We start from the raw sequence: 22,635 nt of genomic DNA, 5'->3' as shown, positions 1-22,635 counted from the left end.
TCACACTTTATTGTACAGTTTTTTTTTCATGTAAAAATCCAGTTAATAAAGACTTTGACGTCTTGAAATCAATTTATGCAAATAAACTTGTTCAAAATGGAATATTTACACAGCAAATATTATTTGGTTATTTTTCTGATTTCAGGTTATGTGATCCAATAAACCCTAAAATAAAAAATGACTTGTCAAACTTGTTTGAGTCATTAGCAAGCAATTTTGCTGGAGTTGTTCAGTACAATAAAGACAATCGTCAGTTTGAAGGTGCCAAAGCAACTAATATTACAATTGATGTTGTGTGCAATATCATGGTAAATGATAGTATAGGACAGCCTGTCTCCAGATATGCTGCTGTAAATTCATTACTGTTAGATGCATATGGCCAGGAGTGCCTTGATTACAAGTACTCCAAAATGATTGAAGAAATGAAAGCCATTGCTTGGGATAATGAAACAGCAGAAGGAGGTAGGTGGTCATTTTTATATGATGGTTGTGTATCACATTTATTTTCCTGAATACTTGATTTAAAAGGTAAGATGTGAAAGCTATGAAATAACGGAACCCTAATTTCAAAAAATACAAAATAATAATCTTCTGAGCTTCTGGCATGCTAATAATGAATTGTGTGAAGTTGATAGATTATACATAAGAACTGACATTTGAAGCACAAAAGATATCTTTGTGGGAGGAAACTGAAGGTCCGTAGTATAAACATGCAAAGTACTCCACAAAAAAGTTGCATGTTGGAAAATTAAAAATGGATGTGTCTAAAAACATGATGTAGAAACACCCTTTTTCCAAAGGGGCATTAAAATGTGGTAATTAAATGCATGTTTAAAAGTACTAGCACACAGATTGCAGAAACCAAGTGCTTTGTGTGGAAATGATCAGTGCATAACAATTTTATTTGACTTTGTGAAAGAGGGAGCTGTTTGGAGCATTTTACTGCCAGAAACAATTGTAGACATGCAGGGATGACAGTAAGAAGCACAGTTTGTGTCATTAGTAAAGGTCAGTGAAGTTATATTGTCACCCTGTGGGAGGCTGGCCAATCGTTTTGTAGAATTGCCTGGCATGTTGGACATCATGTGTTTATTGCGTTGTCAGATATGTGCCTCAAAAGTCTTCTTTTTTCAGTGTTCATTTAATATTTAAATTAGACAACTTTCAGGAAAGTAAGATGTTTGGTTAGAGAGAAGGAAACAATGGCTTTCAAATACAGTGTGTCTTATGTCAAACAAATTATTAACAGAGTTGAATGTTGTTTATGTGTATCATAAATTTCTAATATTTCTTTAAACAAAATGTTTCTATGTGAAACATTTGTACAGTGAGTAAGGCTTACTACCACCCAAAATAACATACATAGAACTAAAGTATACAGACTTACTTTTTATTTCTAGCAACACGAATACACATTCATAAATGAACATGGTTAATTTGATACAGAGAATGACTTCAAAAATAACCCTTGTACCAGGAGTAACATACTGTACAGCTAGTTGCTAGATCAATTACTCATACACAGTGGTGCTGCCCTCCCACTTTTTATCATAACTTTTTAAAATTTATTATAAATCTAATTTACAAATTTAAGCTATTAGCTGGCCTGCTCTTGTGTGAACTGCTGGCGACAGCATCAGTGCAGCTTGCAAGATGCAGTAACGGTATGGCTGCTGGTTGGTGAAGTGAATGGTAGGGCTTGCAGCATCAGTGTGGTGTTTTGTAGTGGTAATTTTGCCATTTTGCAAGATCTCAATGGTATCTACATTTACATTTATACTCTGCAAGCCACCCAACAGTGTGTGGCACTAGGAAGGAGCCAGTGTAGTATAGTTGGAGCATCGATTTGATGAGATCTGTGTGGAGTATGATGCGAGTACAGTCATCCAAAGCTTTGTGGATGAATACAGGGCATTCACTATGGCCTGAAGCAGCCAGATGACAGATCTTGACTGAGTGGTCTTGGAGCCTTTGTCCCAACTGTGGCAGCTGGCCAGGGTGGCGTAGCGGTTTCTAGGTACTACAGTCTGGAATCACGGGACCGCTACCGTCGCAGGTTCGAATCATGCCTCGGGCATGGATGTGTGTGATGTCCTTAGGTTAGTTAGGTTTAAGTAGTTAAGTTCTAGGGGACTGATGATCTTAGAAGTTAAGCCCCATAGAGCTCAGAGCCATTTGAAACCCAACTGTGGCAGTTACACTGCAGAAGCCAGCAGTTTGGGTGTGCCGAAACGCGCAATGACTCCTCGTACACTGTTTCTGCTAACAGTGCTCTTATGGCGTGTACATTTTGTGAGGGTCTAAAAGGACCAAGGGAAGGATCTCTGCCCATTTTCTGCTTTTGCACAAACACAAGCTGCCTGAGGACCTAGTGCATCTTTCACCCTTCCCATTCCTGGCAAAATTGTATCTTGTTGGTTAATGGTGCTGGATGCTGCACAAGTTGGATAATTTTTGGAGCAAAACGTACTTTATTTACTGGCCCTGATCTGTAGTATCTTGGAGAGGGAAACCAAATTGTGCTATCCAGGTGGTGGCAGAGGTCTTTGCTGTTCTCTAGGCGGAAATGTTGGCGATGGTTGTAGCTTCTGCCCGCCAAGTCCATCTATTCGTGATTAAGAAAAGATATCTTTAGCTGTCTGCTTGTGGAGGGAGGGTATGTGATTCATTCGGATTTGTGTGAATCTTGCTGGAGAACCTATAAGCTATTCAGTGTCATCATGTACATTTCGTCCCACTTTGCAATGCTAGCATGGACATAATCTTTAATCAGTGGTGACACAAAACAATCAGTCAGTAACTTGATGGTTGTGTTTGTTCCTGGGTGTGACAAATTGTAAACACTGTCAAAAGCATCTTTTTGGAGCTTTGGCAAAATGTAGGGCCTTGGCTTGTGCAGAGAGATGTGGCTCAGTAGTGTTAACTTGGTGACTGGGATGGGGATTTGGGTGCATCACAGTCCTGTGGAAGGATCAGCCAATAAATGCTGTAATTGTGGATCTGCAGTCTGAGTGGTGGCAAGTGATTTGTAGTCCGTGATATTTGCTAACCAACAGATGCATAAAAGTAATCAGCCACAAAGTTTTCTGCTACTTTTATGTCACACATGCATCATAAACTGGCATACTTGCTTATTTGGCCTATGCTCCTCTATTCTTTCAAGCACATCTCTTTAGTCTCCCATTATTCTTTTTTGTTTCTTCATGGGCTTTCTTCTGTGGTCTCAATATTCAATAACTTTCCTTGATAAAAGCATTTTTTTATGACTGCTGATCTTCATTGATTGACAACTGTGCAGCATCATCCTTGTTTCTTTAGTTGAAAGTATGAAGCTCGCATCTCTTTTGTGAAGACATGCTTGGCCACTGAGGGGGCACAGCCCTTGCAGCCCTACTTCCCTTTCTGTGCATGCAAGTCTGTCCTTGTACTGTCCTTTTTTACCCTCTGCCTTTCCATTGGTGCTTGAATTTTGTTTATGATTTTGCACACTCATTTTCTTCCCTTTTGGCATTCTAAAACTTTTCATTCTTAGCTACATGGTCCCCCTTGTTGAGTTTGACCTGCTATTCCTCTTCCAGATTTTACGGAAATGTGAACCATGCAGGATGGTGTATATTCCACCTTGTTTGCCTGACCATCTTTGCATCTTTCCTTTCTGGGCGAAGGTAATACACCCAAAACCTGACGGGTTACCATTCTGTTGTGGAGATTGTCAGATACCTGCATGATGGTAGCCCCCTGACCGTACAGAGATATCACTGTTTATACTTGAACCGGAAACTCTCCTCACATGCCAAGGAGTATGTGCTTGTCATGGCCGGGTCACTGGGACTCCAGGCAATGGTTCAATGGCCAGGTAGATGTTGCTACAATGATTGGGGTTGGGAATACTTTAGTTACTACTAAATGGACCTCACAAAATGTGCAGGTAGTTCTTGTATTATTAGCAGATAGTGTATGATGTTTAGTATTGACAAAAAATTGTAAAGAAGTACAGTAACATTTTCTGTCATACTTAAGTATATGTAATTTAAAGATGTCAAACGTATCTGTTAAATGTAACAGACCTGATTAAATTTCAATATTAGCTTAAATATAGTACCATGTTGACAAAAACTTTCAGCAATTAGTCTTGGGTGAAAATAAATTACTTTTCTTGATATTGTTACTGGAAAATTAGTTGTCTGGTAAAAGTGTTCTGCAGCAAGTCATTCATGGAGTGATTCTTGTATTAAAAATGAAACAAAAAATATTAATGCTATATTACACATTGCCACAGTTACTCTCTAAAAAAGAAATTTTGTTAACAGGTCGTCAGTGGACATATCAAACATGCACAGAGTTTGGATTTTACCAGACATCAAGCAAAGAACCAAAATTATTTGGAGATAACTTCCCAGTTGATTTCTTTATTCAGCAATGCTCAGATATCTTTGGCCCTAAGTATGTACCTCGGATGTTTCTTGTCTTAAGTTAAAAATCTATCATAATTTGTTACCAGCTCAGTTCTCTAATTTTGTTGTGCTCATTTAGTGGATTTATGATAAACAAGTGTTACAAGGTTATTTATTCTCTCTCCAGAACAACATAAAACATGTTATTGAATCAGCTGTGTCCAAAATTTTGATAATAATAGAAAACAATATCCAGCTGCACCACAACTACACTGCCAAGCAATTTTAATACTTATTTGACATACGTACCCCACAAACTGCCAAAATGTGTGCAGCTGAGTAGCTTGTTGTCCTGGTTGGTAAGTATTAACATCATTTATAACATACCAGATGGCTTCCCACACAAGTTTTGACAGGTGTGCACCGTCAAGAGCCAACTGTCAGAAATTGGTCTAAAGATCAAAGCTAATGAGAGATCTCCTAAGAAAATGTGCAGAAAGCCCAAAAAGTGCATGAAAAAACAGTAATAAATGTAAATCATTTTCAAAATAATTGAAAGACTTCCACAAAACTAAGCAGTCACTGATTGCCTTGTGTTCAAGTCTTGATTTATTTTTGTTTATGTTTTAAAAACTGTCATATGGTGTTCCTGCAGAGCATTATTTCAGTAGAGCAGGTGCATAAACTTTCAAATTTGTCATGGTACTCCAGGAGCAAAAATTCCTTGCATTTGTCACATAATAATAAACACTAGTGAGTATCCAGATTGTGTTGCAGTGTCACTCAAAGGAAATGTTTGTGTTAATTTCTGTTTATAGATGTGCTTTTGGATGCACAATATGTTTTATTTTTTTTGTCTGGTGCATATATAAATAAAACAAAGTTTTCTAACACATGGGCAGACCACATACAGCTGACATGTGAGAAGCATATAATAAATTTTGTCCACACACTTGTAGTGATTGTTCCTGTGCTTTGTTGATGGTCATTGTAAATATGTATCACACCAGCAACTGTAGATAAATGTTTGAATCCAAATGGCTTATCTGTTTGAATGATTCAGATGCGTGGCAACAGTACATCTTATCCTGTAAATTTTCCTTTAAAAATTGTAGCTTCGATGATATTGTTTCTCTTTTTCACTGAAAACCTGGTACCATTGCAAAGTTGTGGTGGCTTTGTGCTTCAGGGAAACAAGCAGCGTGCTTGGCAAATAAAGTGAAGTCAAAGCTTTAGTTAGATAACCAACAATTTCATCTCGATTCTTTACAGTACTGCTAGACTTGACACATTGTTGCTTTGCCTGCTATTTAATTTTGCATGATGCAATTTATGGCAATGACATCGTTGCTTTTGGTTGCTAATATAGCATGTGCACTGAGCCACAGATTATTTTTGTAATTCTGTGTGATATTTGGGAAGACTTTTTGTGAATCAGTTCATTTGTGGGTACTGTAACTTTACAGAAGTTTGTTGACGATATAATAAATTTTGTGACTTCCTCAGTTGCCATTTTCCCATTCCCAATATTGAGCAATTGTTTAGCAAAATGTTCAGCAGATGCATCATGTTGTAGTTGTACACACATATTGGTCCCCAAAGTCAATTTCTGTGTATGTTGTCATGTATGATTTGTATGATTTGAGACATGCATTAAATTCATTAGACACTGCGAAATGCAGTACAACTGGTTGAATTTATTGAAAATCACCAGACAGTAAAATGAGTGCACCACTGAAGAGTTGTTCATTTCCTCTCAAATCTGTGTGTGTATGAAGAAGCACATTATGTGCCATAATACATTTGTTCCATATAATGAATTGACACGGTTGGAGTACTTTACCCACCCCTGAATTTTTTTGTCACTATTACGTGTTGGTGTCTGAGTTATTTGCATATTCAATGGCTGAATGCAATTTTTGGCCAAATATTTGTTGTGCCAAAACACATGTATTATTTTCATCTTGTATTGAGGCAATAAAATCATTGCTAGAAAGAGACATAGTGCTCAAAAGCTAATGTGAATACTGTATTCTGTTATGTGTTATTGCGCTCCACGTATAAGTCTGTTACAGATTAGCGGTTGCCTTTCTCGTATATTATATATTGTTCCATCCAGGAATTTCCATTATTGTTACACATCGCCAGTTTGGTTCTTCCTTACCATATCCTTTTACCTTTGTTAGTGTAACTCTCTACTTATCTAAAACTCATTGTCCATTCTTTATTCCTTAATATTTCTATACGTCATTGTCCTCTACAGTACCTACCTTCGAACCACGAACTGACCAGCTTCTGTTGCAAAATTTGAATTCCTGCTGGTGTAACAGTCTACCATACTAAATAGTGCTGTGCTACAACACCTTGCACTTGTGGTGACACCCGTTTTTCGAACATTTAACTCCAGTGCAGTTTTTAAACGTATTCTCCAATATTGATTTATACTGCCAAACATGGCTGAAGCAGATATCATGTATTTATTTATGATCTCCTCGTATAATTGTGCATGATTACTTACGATTGCACGTATAAATTTGTGATCGAATTTATTTGTTTACTAATGCACCCAGTACTTCCTGCTTCTTTAAAACATTATCTGAACTTACTACACAACTCTCTATAAAGTCCCCACAATTTATTTCTGTTGTAACACTTCATAAATTTTGAGCTTATTGTTATCCACCTTTTCTACAAATTTTGTGTTACTCCTGTGATTCCGCACCCATCCAACCACGATTCCCTGCTCATTCTACCTTCTCCAATCCAGGAAACTCTCCTTTTCCTGTGGCAAACTCTGGTCACACATCCTCATTCTAAAATCCTGTCTGGTACATGGTACCTTGTGTAATGGGCTTACCATCAATATTGGCATCTCAGGGTATGATCCATTCTATTGCTAGAACCTTCACTTTTTCCAATTTCACCAGCCCCTCATCCTCACCACACTAGTCCTTCATACTCATACAATCCAAGCTCAAACCATATTTGATAGCCTCTATTTCTTTTGTAAATTCCATTTATTCTGTGGCCCCAACTTCCTGAATTTCATCACTGCAATAGAAACTCTTGCCCTCAAACAGTTGGGAACAGCATCCCAGTACCATTAGAGAAAGCTGTCTGAGCTACTCCTGTTGGGGCTACCTGTAGCCAGTAAAAAGCCCACTACTCTGATCCAACTTCCCGCATGCCCCTCTCCCATCCTCAAAAACTCCTTCCACCCTTCATGAAACACACAACTCCTGAATACCTATCCTGTAAAACTGTTGTCAATCTTTCTGCCAAATCTCCAACCCAGGCAGAAGCCTCTGTATTTTCTAAGGGCCTCATCTTTAGCCCCAAATCAAATTTCAACAACCACACAGGGCTTCTGAAGGCCCTTCCTTCTTTTGCTCATTCTTTGCAGTGAAAACACTTCCTTGCCACTTACCCATTGACAACAACTTATCTAAACCCCCCCATATAGAATCTTGTTACAATAGTTTCAACCTTCTTCCTGCTGTGATCCTCCTTCCCCTTCTACCCAGGCATCCCCTGGTAATCTGCCAGGTATTCTTCACTTCTAACCTGATCCCATGTACCTTTCCGAAGTTGTTCCTCAGTGAGTCCGACATCACTTATATGGAACACATTGCCATCCATAACCTGAAAAATAATGCAGACCATATCCTTTCTGTAGACAAAGGCTCCACCATAGTGGTCGTGACTGTGGCTCAGGGTGTTTGCCATCTTTCTGACATCTCTGCATATGAACCTTATAACCATTATCCCATCCCAGAATTTAAACATGATCTCAAGCAGCTTTTCCAGGCCTTAAGCCCTTCCCGAAACCTGACACTTGAATCTGTCTCCCTTCTCACACAAGCAACACCTCGCACTCCTGTCTTTCTGTCTACTACCCAAACTCAATCTCGCAGGTCTTTCTACTGGTCATCCTGTTGTGGCTGGGTACAACTCTCCCACAAAATAAATCTCTGCCTTTGGTGGCCAACACCTCCAAACTATTGTCAGTAACCCCCCATCCTACATTCAACACACTACTCACTTCCTTCACTGCCTCTCCACATTTCCTGTCCTGTTACCACCAGGTTCCTTGTTGCTCACTGCTGATGAACCGTCCTTGTGCACCATCATCTCCTATGCCCATGCATATGGTCTTGCAGCCATGGAACAGTACCTTTCCCCATGTCCTCCTGATACAACGTCCACCACCTCTTTCCTAATCCTCTGAGCCAACCACATCCTATCCCACAATTATTTCACTTTCAAAGGCTAATCTGCGAACAAATCCCTGGTACTGCCAGGGTACTTGCATGACACCATTCAAATCTTATTCACTTGGAGCACTTTGGTACAAACAAATAATGAAACTACAGTTGCATCACATTGAAACACTGATCTAAGGAGGTAATCAAACTTAATCATGTCTAAATCTTGAGGGTAGGATGTTTTCATGATCCTGGACCTCATGCCCTTTCCTCTTTGGGGTGCATGTGGAAATGATAGGAAGAACAGAAGATGAACCGGTGGAACAAATTTAAGAATTTTGTATGTCTTTTGTCGTCGTGTATGGTATTGGCTTTGCTGCCATGGCCTGTGCAGGTATGTAATTTCGGACGCTTAGCAGGAGTGCCTGCAAATCTGTTTCACTAGGTTTGAGGTCAATTGCTTAATACTTTCCTGTATAATCATTATTGTGACACATAAGACTTGAGTGCTTGAAGAATTTTATTTTTTGCATTTGTGATGTCTTTGCGCCCTCTCTGTAAACACTTTGGGAGTCTTTGTAGTGATGTGATAGGCTTTCAAAATCTATAAACTTGCGTGTCTTGAACTATGAAACGTTTATGTATCTGACAGCCATGCGGTCCGAGGTCCATCAATATGCCTGTGGCATGAAGATGGCTGTCCTCTTCTTTTGCTCTCGACTTATGAAAGAAAAATTAATGTCATTTTTTTTTTGTAAGTATGTATGACCACTCACAAGGTTGTGCACAACAATATTTTTGAGATGTCACTATTTGTTGACCAGAAAAATTAAGAAACGCAACATATTCCAATTTTTTTTGCTGTCCGTAATAGTGGTTGCTAAAAAGTCACAGGGTTTGGATGATATCTGGCTGAGAATCTTCTATGTAGTGACGGAGTGAGGATATCATATCCTGCAAACTTCTTGCCCCACAGTGTTCAGGTCAAATGTTCATGACTATTTTTTTCTCCTTCTTTTAAATAGGAATGTATTACGAAATTGAGCATCTGAAGCTGTCATAATTGACAGACCTCACCAATATTCAAATAAGGGGGACAGTGTACTCTATGCCAAACATTGTAGCTGTTAAAGATTCATCATCTTTAACTTTTGCTTTATAGTCATTCAAAATATCTCACACTTCAGCTTCCAATTTGACATGATCGTCTTGCAGGTTTCTTAAAACTAAGCGTGTTTTAGATCGTACTCTGCTTTTATTGCCACTTCAAGTGTATCACACATTTTGCATGTACCTGATAGGCTGGAGACAAGTATTGACATGAAGATTTCCTTTCCCCATACTGGCTCTGTAGTTAAGAATGCTTTTAAAATGGTCAGTGATCCATGTCAGTTTCTCCTCAGAGATCTTGTTTGGAGGAGATTTTCATCCCCTTTTGTCATTTTCAGTTATTCTAGAGACCTTTTTTTTAAATTTGTTGTTCATAATAATTTCTTTTATTGCTTATTTGGATCGTACGTAGAAAATTTTTTTTTTTTTACAAACTCTTTTGCCAAATAATATGAACTGTCTCATTACACTTTTGTGGCTAGTAGCCTCATTAGAATGTATTTTCTTACGTCGTTTGTCTACTACTGTTTATACAACATTACATAACCAAGTCATTTGTGCATCCCATTAGGGTAACTAGTAATACACCTATGTATCAATTCCCAATTTTTTGCAGAAATGTGCTCACTGCATTTAAAGTGGCAATTACACTTAACAGGTAAATACTGCTAACACAATGTTATATTTCATGTGGGTATTTTCCTGACTTGCTGTTCCTTTGCATTTTCTTACATTCTTCTTCAATGTTTCCATATTTCTTAGCCATTTTGTTCCTCTGGTATGTTCATCATCCTTTTCGTTGTCCATGTCATCTCCCGTGTTTCCTATCATGCCTTGGGAAGACTGGCCAATGTTTTGAAAAGCCAAACCCCAAGACCTCTAGTGCAGGAAGCTAAAGTGCAAGCTGCCACATCAGACAGATAATCAGATCTCCAGCAGAGTCATTCTAGACGAAAGCTAGTCATTCAAAATTCCATTATAAGATTACAACTCTTCATAGATATGCTTACTCCCACCATCTGTTTCGCTGTGAGATTCATTCACCTAGTCTGGGGGTGGTAGGATTAATGGTCACTGGAAAAACCCTCGTTTCATTCAGAATTGAGTGATAGACTTTGTAATGCTAATGTATTTTCTGCTGTAAAAGCATTCTTAACTACAGAGCCAGTATGGGGAAAGGAAATCTTCATGTCAATACTTGTCTCCAGCCTATCAGGTACATGCAAAATGTGTGATACATTTGAAGAGGCAATAAAAGCAGAGTAAGATCTAAAAACACGCTTAGTTTTAAGAAACCTGCAAGACGATCACGTCAAATTGGAAGCTGAAGTGTGAGATATTTTGAATGTCTATAAAGCAAAAGTTAAAGATGATGAATCTTTAACAGCTACAATGATGATAAAGATTTTTGATGGGAGTTAACCTATCTTCTGGAATGTAATTTAGTTTTTCGCAATGTTTTCGCACCTGTATTGGTTTTTACTTACGTTTTTGTGTGGCAAGCACTTCCATTCTCCCCATCATGCTGAGGTGTTGTGATGCACACGTAACTATAACAAGTATTTTCCACAAATAACGTAGTAAAAAACTTTTCACTTCACCAGAACACAGTGTGATTGTGGTTTGTTATGTGTCCCAGCCCAGTCAGTGTTCATTTGTTCACCAGAGAGTTCGGCGCCAAATTTGAATTTTGTGTGCGTTGTGTGCGTTGTGTGTGTGTGTGTGTGTGTGTGTGTGTGTGTGTAGACTTTATCTGTTTGTGCTGTTTTTATTTGTAAAGTTCCTTTAATGTGTTAAATAGTGTGCCCTTGCAGAGTGTAGTGTATTCGTTTAAGAGCTGTTTTCCTTCTGCTATTGCCTTCTGGATATGGAAGTTTTCGTCAATGGTCAGTTTGCTGTATTGGCTGTGGCTGGGTTTTAGTATTCTTAAGTCTGTTTCTATTGCGGTTGGGTGGTGATTGGTATCTACAAGGTGGTCAGCAAATGTGCTATGGGAGCTGTTGCTTTTAAAAGCTCTGAGATGTTCTGAATATCTTGTTTTGAAGTTTCTGCATGTTTGTCCTTACCAGTCAGTGCACATAGAAATGAGGCATGTGTGAAATTTCATTCTTTGTCTGTGTGCAAAGTCATATGTCAGATGTGTCAGATAGTCCAACATACACCGAGGTGACAGAACTCATGGGATACCTCCTAATATCATGTCAGTCCCCCTTTTACCCAGTTTAATGCAACAACTCAATGTGACATGGACTCAACAAGTTGTTGGAAGTCCCCTGCAGAAATATTGAGGCATGCAAAAGTGTTGCCAGTGCAGGTTGTTGTGCACAAAGTGACCTCTCGATTGTGTCCCACAAATGTTCTTTGGGATTCATGTCAGGTGATCTGGGTGGCCAAATCATTCACTTGAACATCCAGAATGTTCTTCAAACCAGCCGCAAATAATTGTGGCCTGGTGACCAGATGTCGTTTTTTGGGAACATGAAGTCCATGAATGGCTATAAATGGTCTCCAAGCACCTGAATGTGGCCATTTCATGTTATTGATCAGTTCAGATGGACCAGAGACCCAGTCCATTCCATGTAAACAAAGCCAACATCATTATGGAGACACTAGCAGTTGGCACAGTGCCTTGTTCACAACTTCGGTCCATGGCATTGTGGAGTCTGTGCCATACTTGGAGCATACCATCAGCTCTTACCAACTGAAATTGGGACTCATCTGACAAGGTCACAGTTTTCCAGTTGTTTAGGATCCAACTGATATTGTCATGAGTCTAGGAAAGATTTCATACAGTTAACAAAGGCACTTGTCAGTCGTCTGTTGCCATAGGCCATTAACCCCATATTTCGCCACACTGTCCTAATGAACACATTCATCATATGTCTCACATTGAGTCCTCTGGTTATTTTGTGCAGTGTTGCTTGTTTGCTATCCCTAATAACTCTACACAAACTCCGGTCTCAGTAATTAAATGGTGGCCGTTGGCCACTGTGTTGTCCATGGTGAGAGTTTATGCCTCAAATTTGGTATTCTCTACACACTCTTGATACCGTGTATCTCAGAATATTGAGCTCCCTAATGATTTCTGAAACGGAATATCCCATGTGTCTAGCACCAACTACCGTTCCATGTTCAGAGTCTGTTAATTCCCATCGTGTAGCCACAATCATGTTGGAAACCTTTTCACATGAATCATCTGAGTACAAATGGCAGCTCCACCAATTCACCACCCTTTTATACCTTGTCTACACGATACTATCACCATCTGTATATGTGCATAGCGCTATCCCGTGACTTGTATCGCCTCAGTGTAATTCTAATGACAACCAATTTCATATGTTGTTCTGGCAGCAAAAGGTAGTGGTACATAACCTTTATTCAGGACATTTCATCATATATGGCAATAGGAAGATACTTCCATTGCTTTCCATTTCTGAGATTGAATCATAAGGGAAGCTGTTCACAGTCGTACGATCGAACATCTAATTAACATAAATACCATACTGGTTTTCAGTTCAGAATCACGTGGAACCAAGCATACTGTGCAATGTCATACCAGTGGACTGTAATTAAAATGAGGGTAACATTGGAAAACAGTTGTCAAAAATTTATGTTTTGACAGTCAGATATATGATCAAAGAGAAATATTGAAAGAAGTGAGCAGAATGTGAAAATCCTTTGATTATATTAACACTGTGTTCCAGGTAATGACTGTATTTGTACATCTTTTAACCAGTGTCCATAGGGAATCGATTCACTGTCTTTTTGTGTTAATTTCTGTGGCTTTTCACTATTTAACAAAATTTATTTTTGGTGAAATCATCATTGAACTAGACTAGAAGCTATGTTGAAGAAATTCTACTTCATAGAATTCAAAATTTTTAAGAGCTCTTTTTTTGGAAATAACTGTAAAAAATCTAGAAAACTAGAACCTTATTTCACACAATCATGATTTTTGTCAATGTGATTTTGTGATTAAAGTGAAACATAGAAGGAAGTTTGTAAACAAAAGTTTGAATAGAGAGTAGAGGACTTCAATTGTGATACTTTGAGGCTGTGGGTAAAGATGGGCACTGGTGGCTCAGATAGGATAAAAATGTATTTCCAGTAACAATGAATTCAGTCTACCAAGAATTGTAGACAAATTAGAGAGAGGTACAGAGTGAGATGACTCACTGACAAAGAAACTGGGCTTGCTTTCAGGAAGATGGCATTTCAGATCCCTATCCACATTTAGGTTGTTGTTCCAAACAACTTTTCTATTTTATTAAACGCCATCTTAATACATGCACATGAAGTTTTTATGCAGTCTGTAAGTACCAGTCAACAGATGCTAATATGAGTACTACAAGTTGTTTTCAAAATACTGAGTCTGCTTTCTGTGCCATTCATGATCTTATCAACTTTCAGACCAGTTTTCCTCATTATGTTAAACAATACTGTAGTTTGCCTTTCATCTGTTGCAGGTATAATTCTGATTTCCTAAAGGCTGTCACTTACCGTACTAATACACTGTATGGAGCCTTTGCACTGCAGGCAACCCGTGTTGTGTATGTACATGGTTCAATAGATCCTTGGCATGCACTGGGAATTACACACACTTTACTATCAGATTCTCCTGCCATCTTTATACAAGGTTTGTCACTTTTACTTGGGTTCTTATGATGTGTATCTGCTTAGTACAGTGTATCTTGTATGTTTTGAAATAGGAAGAGTTAAATTGTTTTTTGATGTTCTTTACTGTATCTACTTGATATTATCATTTTTAATACATGGTGTCTACCCTGCAAGATTATAGAATGTGGTAACAAATAGTTCTGTCTCTATGTGAGTGAGTTCACAGAAGTTATTGATGTTACATGTTGCACAAGATATGAAAATTAAGGACTTTATATGGAGGAATTACACATTTTACTAACTACTGGTTGTTGAGTGGTAAAAGAGATGTGAATAGCGAACTGAATGCAAATTCTTGCTGTTATCACAACTAAAACCCTGAGTTATCTGTTTTCCTGTGAATTGCAGAGTGAACAGAACTTCCAACTTTTTACAAAATTTATATTATTTAATTGTGTACTAATTTGTATTAAAGGCAAATATTGCTTTTGACCTACATAAGTGCAACATATAGGTCTGTTTGTGGAGGTTGGTAACAAGGCTTCTGATCACAAAAGAAGAATGATAAAACAGAGCTACTAGTTGCCAGTAATTAAATTCTTCTGTGTCTTGAATGCATTGTCAGTATGTAAAATTTTAAGGTTTTTGGCTACATTGCAAGTGACCTCCTTCATGGTGTTGCCTTTGATAACTTTTGCAATTTGCACACGAGATGGTGTCCGAAATATCAGCAGTTTTACTGCTGACAATGCTGTCAGAGACCTAGAAGAATTCATTGAGTGTGGCAATGACCACAGAAGCCAACACTCACATGAGCTACTTATTTGTTGCTGTGGTGTAGTTTTGGCTATTCAAAGAAATGGTCATTGTCACTGCACAATCCTAATAATTTTTTTGCATTAGTTTTCACGTCCCTCTTGTTCCTCCAGCACTCTTATTAAAGCTAATACTGCAGTTGCATTGTCTCCAGTCTTCAGAGGTTAGCAACTATAAGCATTTGAAACTTTTCAGTAGACATGCCCATTAGTGGATTGTAATTTATGCTTTTCATCTAGTTACTGTGCTAAGGACATGAGCTGCTCAGTCTATGATGGTTTTAACAAATCTTACAGAAACTCCTTTCTCGCGCTGAGTTTATAATGAATACAGCATGTTGACAGCTAAGATTTCAATGATATATTTAGAATTATATTTGTACAGCAACATGTCTATATAACTCTCTTTTTAACTGTCAACATTTTCTGCAACTCCAGTAATTGCCTATCCAAGATCTGTTCAAGAAGGAGATCACACTACCAGTTTTCTCCATATGCTTGTAGCACAACATTCTGCGGCTATTATTTATTTGGCCAAATATCATACAGTAGTGTTCTTAAAAATCAAACAACGGAAAATCCAGGATGGAATGCAGCAATATCATGAAAAGGAAAGATGCAATAAAGAGACTGTAACAAATACACTTTTGACCAACAAGGCCTTTGTCGAAAATAGATGACACACACACACACACACACACACACACACACACACACGAATGCAGTCTCTGGCAGCTGAAGCTACACTGTGAACAGCAGCAGCAGCAGCAGCAGCAGCAGCAGTGCATGATGGGAGTGGCAATTGGGTGGGAGCAATAGGTGTGGGGGACAGTGAAGTGCCGCTGGGGAGCACACAGGGATGAAGTGGAGAGCAGCTAGGTGCAGTCGGGAGATTAGATGGAGGGCAGGGAAGAGGTGGGGGGAGGGGGTAGCGGGAAATGAGAGAAGGAAAAAGATTCAGTGTGTTAGTGGAATGAGGGCTGTGTAGTGCTGGAATGGGAATGGGGCTGGATGGGTGAGGACAATGACTAATGAAGGTTGAGGGCAGGAGGGTTACGGGAATATAGAATATATTGCAGGGAGTGTTCCTGTCTGTGCAGTTCAGAAAAGCTGGTGTTGGTGAGAAGGAGCCATGTGGCACAGGCTGTGAAGCAGTCATTGAAATGAAGGATGTCGTTTTGGCAGTGTAATCAGTGCCCTGGTGGTCCTCTTGTTTCTTGGCCACTGTTTATCGGTGGCAATTCATATAGACAGACAGGCTTGTTGGTTGTCAGGCCCACATAGAATGCAGCACAGTGGTTGCAGTTTAGCTTGTCGATTACGTGACTGGTTTCACAGGTAGAGACAGGTGATGATTGTGACTGTACTGGAGTCGGTGGTGGTGGGAGGATGTATGGGACAGGTCTTGCATCTACAATGCAAGACCTCTACCTACCCCATCTCCACCTTGTCCCTGCACGCTCCCCAGAAGCACTTCACTGTCCCCCACCCCTACCCTACTACCGCTCACCCTCCCTGTCCCAGCCTCCTCCTTAGCCCCACCCAGCTGCCACTTCCATCGTGCACTGCCACTGCTGCTCCCATCTATGATGCAAGCCCTGTTCCATACATCCTCCCACCACCATTTACTCCAGTCTGTTCACAAACATCACCTATCTCATCAAAGGCAAGGCTACCTGTGAAAACAGTCACGTAATCGACAAGCTAAGCTGCAACCACTGTGCTGCAGTCTGTGTGGTCATGACAACCAACAAGCTGTCCATCTGCATGAATGGCCACTGACAAACTGAGGCCAAGAAACAAGTGGATCACCCGGTTGCTGAGCATGCTGCCCAACATGAAAGCCTTCATTTCAATGACTGCTTCACAACCTGTGCCATATGGATCCTTTCCACCAAACACGAGCTTTACTGAACTGTGCAGATAAGAACTCTTCCTGCAATATATACTACGACCCGTAACCCTCCTGACCTAAACCTTCGTTAATCATTGTCCTCACTGGAGCCTGTTCCCATTCCAGCACTACACAGCCCTTATTCCACCAACGCACCCAGTCTTTTTACTTCTCTCCTTTTCCTCTACTCCCCCCCCCCCCCCCCCCGCTTACCTCACCCCTACCCTCTGTCTAACCTCCCGACTGCTCCTATTTGCCCTACCCTTTCTTCACCTCGTTCCTGCGCACTCCTCAGCAGCACTTCACTGTCCCCCATCCCTCCCCTGTTACCCCTACCCCTACCCCTACCCCTACCCCTACCCCTACCCCTACCCCTACCCCTACCCCTACCCCTACCCGCCCCAGCCTTCTCCTTACTCCCACCCAGTTGCCACTCTCATCATGCACTGCTGCTGCTCGCAGTGTGGGTTCAGCTGCCAGAGACTGTGTGTGTGTGTGTGTGTGTGTGTGTGTGTGTGTGTGTGTGTGTGTGTTCTATTTTCGACAAAGGCCTTGTTGAAAAAAAGCTTATTTGTGACAGTCTATTTGTTGTGTCTATATGCAACTCAGCATCTCTGCTATATGTTCTCATAATAAAGTACTTTTGTTCTTTGTTGTGCACGAAAATCATAAGTAATTTTTACAAATAAATTGCTTCCTCTCTGTATTTTGTCTTTTCCTGCATGATACATGTATGAACAATTTTTTTCTGACTGCAGAATTATTATCATAGTTCTTGTTGTACTGTTTATTACAGATAACATAAGGAGTCCCTAGTTTATATTTCAGCTAGTTTGAACATTTTCCAATGTGAACAAGGTTGTGTAATAACTGAAAATAGGAAAAAATATATGAGGCAGTCAGTATTCAAATTTCAGCACCAGCTAGCTTTGCACATGATTTTCTGCTCTTGATATGGACATCAGTCAGATATTTCAAATGAGTAGTTGCAGTTGATGTCTACTATATATTTGGAATTGCTTCTTTATTCAGTTGTATGTTGTGTACACTAAACAAAACAAAAGAGTGGGAGTGGAATATTTCCTTCCTCAAAACTGTAAACATTTTTTTCAAAAAAAATCTTTGCTTGTTTCCTTCTTTTGGTTCTGCATTTACATGACTACTCCAAAATGCACAGTTAAGTGCATGGCAGAGGATTCATTGAACCACCTTCGAGCTATTTCTTTACAATTCCACTGTGGAACGACATACAGGAAAAACAAACACTTAAATATTTGTGTGTGAGCTCTAATTTCTCTTATTTTATTAAAATGACCCTTTCTCCCTATGTTGGTGGGTGCCAACAAAATATTTTCATATTTGGAGAAGAGAGCTGGTAATTGAAATTTCATGAGAAGGTCATGCTTCAATGGAAATTGCTTTTGTTTTAATTATTGCCACCCCAATTCGCGTATCATATCTGTGGCACACTCTCCCCTATTTCGAGATAGTACAAAATGAGCTTCCATTGTGTGAACTTTCCCGATATCCTAAGTCGATGCTATCTGATACAGATCCCACCCGATCCAGCAACACTCCGGAAGAGGACGGTCAACCATATAGGCAGGCTCTTTAGCAGATCTGTTGCATTTTCTAAGCTTCCTACAAATAAATAGTAGTCTTTGGTTTGCTATTCCCCCCCCCCCCCCCCCCCCAACATTGGGTGTGAGATCATTCTAGTTTGTTATTTGTAATTGCAATCCCTAAGTATTTATTTGAGCTGATGGCCTTTAGATTTGTGTGATTTATCATGTGTTAACCACAATTTAATGGATTCCATTTAGTACTTAAGTTGATTACTAAATGCTTTGCATTATTTATAGTCAATTTGCCACTTTCTGCATCATACAGATGTTTTGTCTAAATCATTTTGCAATTTATTATGATCACCTGCTGACTTTATAAGATGGTAAATGACAGCATCATCTGCAAACAATCTAAGAGGGTTGCTCAGACTGTCTCCTAAGGTATTTATATAGATGAGGAACAGGAGGGGGCCTATACCATTCCCTTGGGGGACACCAGATATTGTTTCTATTTTACTAAATAACTTTAGGTCATTTACTATGAACTGTGACCTTTTCTGATAGGAAATCATGAAATCAGCTGAACAGTCGAGATGCTACTTTGTAGGCATGCAGCTTGATCCGAAGTTGCTTCTGAGGAACTGTATCAAAAGCCATCTGGAAATCTAAAGATAATCAATCAATTTGACTTACACTGCAATAGCACTCATTATCTTGTGTGAATCACTAGCAAATTGTGTTTCACAAGAATGACATTTTCTGAATCCACCTTGGCTATTTCTCAATAGACTATTTTCATTTAGGTAATTCATAAAGTTTAAACACAGTATGTATTCCAGAACCCTGCTGCAAATAGATATTAATGATATGGGTCTGTAATTCAGCAGATTACTCCTATTTTCTTTCTTGGTTGTTGGCGTGACGTGTGCAACTTGCTACTCTTTAGGTGGGGCGTTTCGATGAGCAAACGGTTGTGTTTGATTGCTAAGGATGGAGCTTTTGTATCAGTATACTCTGAAAGGATCGTAAATGGTAAACAAACTGGACCAGAGACCTTGCCTTTATTAAGTGATTTAACCTGTGTCGCCACACTGAGGATATCTACATATATATTGCTCATGTTGGCAATTTTTCTTTATTCAAATTTTGGAATATTTACTTAATTTTCTTTGGTGAAGTGATTTTGGAAAAACCATGCTAGTAACTGCGCTTTATTGGCACTGTCATCAGTAATGTTGCCATTGGTATTGCACTGTGGAGATACTGACTCTGTCTTACTGCTGGTGTACCATATAGACCACCCAAATTTCTTTGGTTTAACTGCCAGATTTCAAGATGGAGTTCCATTGTGGTAACTATTAAAAGCATCTTGCATTGAAGCTTGCACTAAGTTTTGAGCTTCAGTAAAACATTACCAATCATGTATTTTTGCGAACCTGTCAAGGGTAGATTGAAGTCACCACCAACTATAATTGTATGACTGGGTTATGTATTTGGAATAAGACTCAAGTTTTCATTGAACTGTTCAGCAGCTGTATCTGTAAAATAAACCAATAATTAATTTATTTGGGTTGTCAAGTACAACTTCTGTCTGTACTAACTCACAGAAACCATCTACTTCAATTTCACTACAAGCTAAAGTTCTTCTGAAAGCAATAAACACTTTAGCACTAACTGTATTTAATCTATCTTTTCTTAACACAGTCAGGTCCTTGCTGAATTTTGGCTGAACTTATTCCGACTTTAGCCAGCTTTCAGTACCTATAACAATTTGAGCTTTACTGCTTTTGGATAGCACTTGAAGTTCTGGTTCTTTCCCAACACAGCTACTACAGTTTACAACTACAATAGTAATTGTTGCTAGGTCTACCCTAGTCCTGTGTTTGCCCTGCCACTTTTAGGCAGATGCCCCTTCTACAGTTTCCCGAGACCCTCTAACCCAAAAAAAACTGCCTAGTCCACTACACACAGCGCCTGCTGCCTATGTAGCCACTTCCTATGGGCAGTGGACACCTGATCTATTAAGTAGAACCCGAAAACTGACCACTCTGTGACACAAATTGAGGAATCTGCAGCATGCATCGGTGTAGAATCATCGGGGCCTCTGATTCAGACCCTCCACTTGATCCTGAACCAAAGGTCTGCATTTCATCCTGTCGATGATGCTACAGATGATGAGCTCTGCTTTTACAAGGGCTATTCAGAAAGTAGGGAACATTTCCGTCTGACACCACTAGGCGCACACTGATCGCATATATTTTGGTATGTGCATGCTCAGCAGCTCAGTCAGTATCTATCCGTGACAGCAGGAACGTCTCTGCACATCTGGTTTTTTTTTTTTTTTAATATTCGAATTTGAAATGTGCACTGCAATCGAAAATCCCACCAGTTGTGAGGTATGGTCTGTGATACGGTTTTTGTTGGCCAAAAACCTAAAACCTATAGAAATTTATCGTGAACTGTGCAAAGTGTATGGAAACAACATAATGAGTTAATGTTCCATCCGGAAATCGTGCATTTCATTTAAAAATGGCCAAACCAAAGTTCATGATGAAGAGAAAAGTGGACGCCTGAGAATTGTGACTGACGATCTTGTCACTAACTTGATGAAATGATTCATGAAAACTGTCACTTCACAGTAACGGAGCTTTCGCTTTCTTTTCCACAAGTTTCACCGATGTTGTTGTTTGAAATTGTCACTCAAAAACTAGGCTACCACAAATTTTGTGCATGATGGGTGCCCAAAATGCTTACAGAGCAACAAAAAGAACAGTGAATGGGGGGCAGTGTTGACATTTCTGGAGGCCTACCACAAACATGGTGATCCATTACTGGATCGAATAGTAACTTGTGACAATACTTGGGTGAAACACGTCAATTGCAAGACAAAATTACAGTCCATGAAGTGTGGGACACACAAGGTCCCCCCCAGAAACCAAGAAAATGTTTGCAAACCTTGTCAGCAAGGAAGTTGATGGTGACAATGTTTTGGGATAGGCGAGGTGTGCTTCTTATTGATTTTTTCGAACGTGGAGCAACCATAAATTCTGCCCAGTATTGCCAAACTTTGCACGGCCTTAGAAGAGCAGTTGAAAACAAACACCGAATAAAGCTGACGTCAAAAATTTTGTTTTTGCACGACAACGCCTGACCTCACATGGCAAACCACACTAAAGAACTCCTTAATTCATTCAAATGGGAAATTTTCCTTCATCCGCCCTACAGCCCCGATCTTGCACCAAGCTACTTCCACTTGTTTCCCCAAGATGAAGAACTGGCTGAAGTCTCAGGCAGCAGAATTTTGTGACAAAGGTTTTTCAAAGCTTGTCCATCACTATGATAAGTGCCTCAATGTGTTTGGTGCCTATGTGGAAAAGTAGTATGCCAGTTGCTGTTTCAAATGTGTGTAATAAAATGTATTTCTTGTTCTTAGTTTTCTTTTTTTTTAAAAAAAAGTGCCAAAATATTCCCTAGTTTCTGAATAGCCCTCGTATCTCACAAGCAAGACTGACACTATTTACCATTTCAGCTAGTAACCCACAACCATAGAGAATCTCTTCCAGTTCAAAGTGATGCACATCATTAGCACCAACATGAACCACCACCAGTAGTTGGCTGCACTCTGTGCTCTTCTTAGCATTCAGAAACATGGAATGACTCTTTCCAGTATGCACACAGAGTGCACATTGGGTCCCTTTCCTTCCTTGGCAGCTGTATCGCTAACAGGCCCCCCATGACACACCTAACATTGGTGCTTACAAATACCAGTAATTCCACTGTTTGTGACTGTCCATATCTTGCAGGCTGAGAGGCTTCCCCTGAAACATAGCAAGTGACTGCATTGGCTCAGAATGTTTATCAGACGCAGATAGCATCTGAAACCTATCCATCAGATGAACCAAGCAGGCCCTTTGCTGCCCGCTACACCTTAGAATGACCTCCCACACAACCACAGGTAAGGGGTCAGCCTCAGTGTGGACAATACCTGAGGCAACCACAGTGGTGTACCACTCACGGGGCACGTGGGATGTGGTG

At 39.7% G+C, this 22,635-nt stretch overlaps 1 protein-coding gene across 2 annotated transcripts in view; it reads left to right on the top strand.

The window, feature by feature from the left end:
- The window catches only part of LOC126253517 (putative serine protease K12H4.7), a 108,858-nt gene that overhangs the window by 82,208 nt on the left and 4,015 nt on the right, over positions 1–22,635 (top strand). For both annotated transcript variants that reach the window (XM_049954903.1, XM_049954894.1), the window contains exons 6-8: positions 146–462; positions 4,311–4,443; positions 14,176–14,345. In XM_049954903.1, coding sequence (XP_049810860.1) covers positions 146–462; positions 4,311–4,443; positions 14,176–14,345 — 620 coding nt within the window. The remainder of the gene's footprint in view (positions 1–145; positions 463–4,310; positions 4,444–14,175; positions 14,346–22,635) is intronic.

Source organism: Schistocerca nitens, chromosome 1, assembly GCF_023898315.1.
Source record: "Schistocerca nitens isolate TAMUIC-IGC-003100 chromosome 1, iqSchNite1.1, whole genome shotgun sequence".
In the NCBI taxonomy this organism is placed as follows: domain Eukaryota; kingdom Metazoa; phylum Arthropoda; class Insecta; order Orthoptera; family Acrididae; genus Schistocerca; species Schistocerca nitens.
This window is presented reverse-complemented; position numbering and strand designations above follow the sequence as displayed.